At 41.3% G+C, this 5,949-nt stretch overlaps 1 protein-coding gene across 1 annotated transcript; it reads left to right on the forward strand.

Moving 5' to 3' along the window:
* The first annotated feature begins 2,946 nt into the window (after window positions 1-2,946).
* Window positions 2,947-5,719, forward strand: LOC147893821 (uncharacterized). The gene is made up of 6 exons (XM_087386423.1): window positions 2,947-3,403; window positions 3,685-3,761; window positions 3,990-4,029; window positions 4,245-4,392; window positions 4,491-4,974; window positions 5,117-5,719. The coding sequence occupies exons 1-6, from the start codon at window positions 3,247-3,249 to the stop codon at window positions 5,450-5,452; spliced, it is 1,242 nt and encodes a 413-aa protein (XP_087242549.1). The 5' UTR covers window positions 2,947-3,246; the 3' UTR covers window positions 5,453-5,719.
* The last annotated feature ends 230 nt before the right edge of the window (window positions 5,720-5,949 follow it).

Below are 5,949 nucleotides of genomic sequence, written 5' to 3' on the forward strand. Positions count from 1 at the left end.
ATACATAAGCAAGCTAAGATGTTATTATAGCCTACATTGTTTTCTAAGTATATCGATTTATTTTGAAAAAATTCCTAATACTCTCACTCTTTAACAGACTCATATAACTGTATCATACTATATGTTATGATCTCGGGGGCTCAATATATATAAACCCTATATATAATGTGCATTCAAGGCCTATTTGTAAAACCCCTTATCTGCTATAAATTTATATGAATAAAACACACCCTTTTTCTATTCAATCAGTGTTCAATATCCCTTTATATGATACCCTTATGTATGTGAAAATTGTGTAAAAAGGGGAATTAAAAAACTCCTTCTATTGAACCCACGTGCTATGCTTACATATTTACGAGTGACCAACCTCAGGTTATGATTGTGAGTGTTTACACCAAAAGTAGTCTATTTAATATTACCTCACCATATGCATTTTTATACATCATTTACATTGTTGAAACATGTTTACGTATTGTTCATATATTCATATGGGAAAACTTCCAAAAATTAAATTTATTAACATAGCATATATAGTCGATGAAACTATTAACCTTGTTCTTGTTGCACATGGTTGATAAATCAACCTAATTTTTTACCAACCTTTGATGAGAATACATCCAAAGAATTGGAAGTCCAAATTAAAATTTGGCCATCAGGATGAATTAAATCAATTATTGGCTCAGAGAATGGCTAATGTGTTGATAGCATGAAGCAAGCCTTACAATGCCAGTTTTTTTGGAATATTCACAACCCCACATAAATGTGAATGTGTGATTTATCCATTAACAATTCTTACTGAGGTAAAAAGGTATTAACCATTCTCTTCATGAAAGATTATGCTTTTAGAGATGTCCAAGTGAAATAAGTTAAGAAAACATGGAAGTTTATTTGTGATTACTTGAGTAAGAGCTAGAAGACTAGACAAGCTGGATAGAACTCGGTATACATGTTCTAGAAGAAAGGTTCTCATAGTATGAACAACATTGATTACACGAAGACACATCTATGATGTTATAATAATACTTAGCAAAATGATTATTTCTACCATATGTGATGGTGTCAAGCTCTGCCAATGTTTGACAAAATATGGTCTTCTATAGACAAAAAAGTATATGTACATTAATAATTTGGTTTGCCACATTTATGAGCCTATCAAGTTGTGATTGGCCCCTCCACATAGAGGACACTTTTCTCCTTTAAATTATATGTCGTAAAAGCAAGATAAATTCATTAGAGCGATGGATCTCTTCTAGAAGCTCTTATGAATTCCCTAAAGAATCAGCTTTCAAAAGATCCAAAATTTTAAATAAGTTATTTAACAGCTACCAAATGAGTGCAATGTAAACAAGTGGGTACATAACCATTTGTATAATGGCAAAGCACTTCCTCCTTGCATAGTGGTTATTTTTTAATACTCAAGGAGATATAAGGATGTAAAAGCATGTCATCTCTCCTGACATTTGATATGATTGAATGGGTTTGCACATATGAATCTTGTAGCCTTTAACATATGAATAATTAGCTCATAAGTTATCACATTGATTGCTTGAAACGGTTGGTTACTAACCATACATTGTGATGTACATATTAGACCATGATAGCTATTGATGATCAATTTTGTAATAATACGTATGACTTAGTGGAGCTTCTTGCTTGATAGAGTTAGTTAACTTTAGCATGTGTGTCTTTAACAAAAGCAATTATTTATTTATAAAAGGCATCATGACATCGTTCAATGTGTTTTTGGGCCGACTCATCATGATTAATTGTAGTTGTAATGTTGGTAGATTTGAGCTGTTGAAGAAAATAGGGGCCTTGATATCATGAATAAGTGCAGAAAGGATACTAGAGTGAAGTGGTATCAAGGCATGAGAGCATTTTACAAACCTTGAAGTAAAGTTATTTAAGGAGAAGGGTTGTGGGTTTACATACAATCATCATGATTGCATGAAGTTTAAAGAATATGGTATGTATGAATAAATGTACAAGAGGGTAGTTGGACAATGCTTATCTAGGGAAAGAGTTTTCAAGTGATTTTACATTGGTAGGATATACATTTTCGAAGGAGAATGATAGATGAGAAAGAAGGAAAGATGAACCATTAAATACAGGTCTGCATTTTTAAGTGGTTAAAAGATTGTTTAGATTTGCTAGAGTTTGTAGTGCCTGCATGGATTGGGCACTTCTTGGATGTTAGCTACAACGCATTTGTGTGGGGGAGGAAGAGGCACTTGTAAGGATACCCTATGCCATAAGATAAATTGGAGAGGTAATGTTAAGGCACCATGGACAAGCTAGTGGTAAGGTGTTAAGTATGGCATTGAGTGGGGTGGGGCTTGATGGGGGCTAGAATGGGGCTTAGCAAGGAGACTTCTTCTCCTCCTCCTCCTCCTCCTCCTCCTCCTCCTCCTCCTCCTCCTCCTATTCTCGTTCTTCTCCTCCTTTTCTTCTTCTTGGTGGAGCAGGTGTGCTGTGATGTTGTATAGTGATGGGATCAGAGACCGCTTCTTCTCTAGTTAATACAGAGGAAGACTGTGGTTTCATATGAGTTAGGTGAAGGCAGCTGACCACATTGAAAGCTATGGTGAAAGCTATTGAAGTGAGTGAACGATGGGGAGAGTGATGGAGTCACAGGGGCATAGAGTTCACGAAAAACGCATGTGTAAGGTCAAGGCGGATCAGAATGTCGAGGTTGAAGAAAAAAGTGATATTTGGTGCAATGAGAGTTTCAAAAAATGGGTTGAAAAACAAACTGTGGGGGAAAAAAATGTGTAAAAAAACTTGGTGCTAAAATAGTTAAACCTCCCAATTATGTGAGGGGGATTTTTTTTTTTTGGGGAAAAAGAAGGGGGTGTGTGAATCAACGTGAAGCCGTATTGGAAGAGGATGAGGGGACACTTTAAAATACCCTACGGCGACGGTTCCGTCAGTTGTGAGGGGCGGGGATCTAACGGAGATAGTGCCGGCGACGATACCCGTCTCCCTAGATTGTCTCACGTCCTTAATTCCGTCCAAATTCTCCGTCTCCGTCTCCCCGATACTTCACACAACGTGACTGTCTATCTATCTATGTATCTATGTATCTTCCTATCTATTTACGCTCTCCTCTAGCAGCCGCCGCCTTTATCTTCTTCATCGCTGTGCTTCTGCCCTAGTTCAGGTCCCGCTCCGGCATAGCTACCTAGCTCCCTTGCTTGTTGCTCCACCACCTCCAGCTTCCTTTCTCGAGCTCCTTCCCTCCCCCCCATGGCCTCCTCCTCCTCCCTTGACCTCCCCTCCCCCGACCCAAAACCGCCCTCCACTGCCCGCCAGTACATGCGCTCCAAATTGCCCCGCCTCCGCTGGACCCCCGACCTTCACCAGCTCTTCGTCACCGTCGTTGAACGCCTCGGTGGTCAGAAAAGTAAGTGCCCCTTGCCCCTTCCCCAGCTCATCGGATTCGCTCAGATCCATATTCCTGCCATTGCCGTTGTCACGCTCGAACTGTCGGCCAGATCTCGCTCCTTGCTTTCTCACTTTTGGGTTCCATTCGATTAGAGATGTTTTTTCAAGTCCAATTCACAGTAAAGAAGCTTGGCTTGTTGCACGACGTCTATGCGAAATGGCCAATGTACTTCTAGTGGGTGTTGGATGTACTGCTCTCGACTCGGAGATACTTCATGTTTGTTATACATGGATTTACAGAAGCAACCCCAAAGCTCGTGCTGCAGTTGATGGACGTGGAAGGTCTTACGATATCCCACGTGAAGAGTCACTTGCAGGTACCATACTTTCTGACGGATTTGTGTCTTCACGGGCAAAACATTCTTCGGGATTCCTATGTTGTTCATCCAAAGAAGTGCTTCCGTGTCTCTAAATAATAAGATTATGTCTATGATTAGCATAAAAAACACAATCATTGTCAACAAAAAGAATTCTTTCTCGCACAATTGTAAGGATTAATATCTTTGTTGTTGCGCTGATCTCACCCATGACGACTTTAACTGTAGATGTACAGGAGCGTGAAGTGTGACGAGAGCGAAAGTGAAGGTACGAGCTTGCACTTGCTTCGTAGGTTTTCAAAGATCGCTAAGTCGTTAACGTGCTTCCTGCATAAGCGAGTTCCACAGTCAAAACAAAACGGGCACTTCTCCTTTGGGAGCCATATAAGAGTAGGAGGGAGTTGATTAATCCAACAATCCTTCAATGAAGTTTATTTATGGTAGCTTTTCCATTAGAATCCTAATAGTTTTGTATCGATGCAGAATTGGAAGAATCAGAACCGAAGAACGAAGTGCTGGACCCAAGGTTCTGCACGTGGGCTCACTATCCCCATTACAAGTATGGAGAAGCAACTGTTACTGGTTACGACACGTTCCAAAAGATTGCTACGGCAAACGTGGGAAGCCAAAGGTAACAAAATCTCCGCTACGCACTAGCCAGTGCAAATGGCGTCCTTGCTTCCTGTAAGGGTTTTACAAAAGCGAATTAAAAGAGGTTGTGGTCTGCAGTCACTATTGTCCAATGTCTGCTGGGAGTCATCTGAGCAATGAGGTGAATGGTGCAACGTGGCAACACCCACACCTGCAAAGGGTTTACCTGAACCACCATCTTGAGCCAACACTGATGGTTTTGCCAAGACATATTCCGTCCAGAAGTAAGGTTGCCCAGCCTGCAGCGAGGCGAGTGATGCCGCAGATACCCGCGGATTATTGCTTGGAGACTCAGCATGAGGGTTCGTGCAGCTACATCGATGTCCAGAGAACCTCGCAAACGGGCGGACAAAGCTCGACGTCCGAAATATCCTCGGACTGCGTCCTCGAAAATGATCGATTATCCAAGGTTCAGCAAGACATCAGCATTAAACTGGCTTCAAATGAACATATTGTCGACAATTCAGGCGGACCGCCTCTCGAAGACCATGTGACAGGCATAGATGTAAAAGGTGGAGCTGGTGTAGAGCCTCCAGCTACTTACTCCAGACAGCATCTCCAGGTTGGATAAATCTGGATTCTGATCGAGTATTGGTCTTCTAGATTAAGTGTACTTCGCTATGCTTAACACCGTTAAACCTTGTCGGCTTTTTAAGTTCTCATGTAATGACACGTTGTCTTCGTTTCTGACCAATTTATTACAGGACTGTTTCATAACACGTACACCCGTAGTTCAACCATTTCCAGTCGACCAGGCACTGGATTCGGCCTCGACATGGGAGAAGGACCATACTATACGCGAGTTACCTCTGTTTGGCAAGACAATCGAAGTAGGAATGAAACGTTTGCGGGACGAATACGTAGATAGCACCTTGAGTTTAGCGCTACCTTCACATCACGAATGGAGTGGCTTCTCTAGCTCTTTCAAGAAAGCAACTACCATAAGCGAAGAAGACAGCTATTCTTCTTGCAATGCGGAAAGTTGCCGGGCCTCCCTTGGCATCTCTTTAGAGCTGACCATGTCGATCGGAAGCAGATAAAAATCCTCATTTCCAAGAGAGACAGATGATTTGTGTAGCTCTTTAGGTGAACGTGAAGTAGGAAAAACTGTTCTCAACAATATTTGAATGGACAAATGCTAGTGTATTCTTGATTCGGTGAACTTAAAGCCATATGTACTGCATCGGAAATTCTACTTATAAGCTCCCCGAATCAATTTTCACGACTATGGCAGTGTTCAAGGTCCTCCGGGAGCCAGGATGATATGTTTTTTCAGGGTTCTGTAATTCGCAGTCTTTTACAAATCATCTAACGTTAAGACGTTTCGTTCCTTTGGAGAAATATTTATCTATTTGTTCCCTTAGTCAAGCTTGAAGCTCAACATGCTTGCAAAACCTTCCTTGCAGAGGTTGACTGTTCTTCTGTGACGTCGATGAGAACAGCATGCAAATGCCTAAACTCTTCTTCTCCACAAGCATTGGTAAGTGATTTATACGGGTTGAGTTGATTTATTCAGAGGCCGGTTTACCCGTCGATT

This window comes from Dipteris shenzhenensis, chromosome 15 (genome assembly GCF_047967505.1).
Source record: "Dipteris shenzhenensis isolate YYH24624 ecotype China chromosome 15, Dip_SZ_1.0, whole genome shotgun sequence".
NCBI classification, from domain to species: Eukaryota; Viridiplantae; Streptophyta; class Polypodiopsida; order Gleicheniales; family Dipteridaceae; genus Dipteris; species Dipteris shenzhenensis.

What these genes read in the sequence shown, in the direction of transcription:
- LOC147893821 (XM_087386423.1), top strand. Translation starts at nt 3,247, where the DNA reads ATGGCCTCCTCCTCCTCCCTTGACCTCCCCTCCCCCGACCCAAAACCG. An exon ending in ACGCCTCGGTGGTCAGAAAA is followed by an intron (nt 3,404 to 3,684) that starts GTAAGTGCCCCT and finishes ATGGATTTACAG; the next exon opens with AAGCAACCCCAAAGCTCGTG. An exon ending in ACTCCAGACAGCATCTCCAG is followed by an intron (nt 4,975 to 5,116) that starts GTTGGATAAATC and finishes AATTTATTACAG; the next exon opens with GACTGTTTCATAACACGTAC.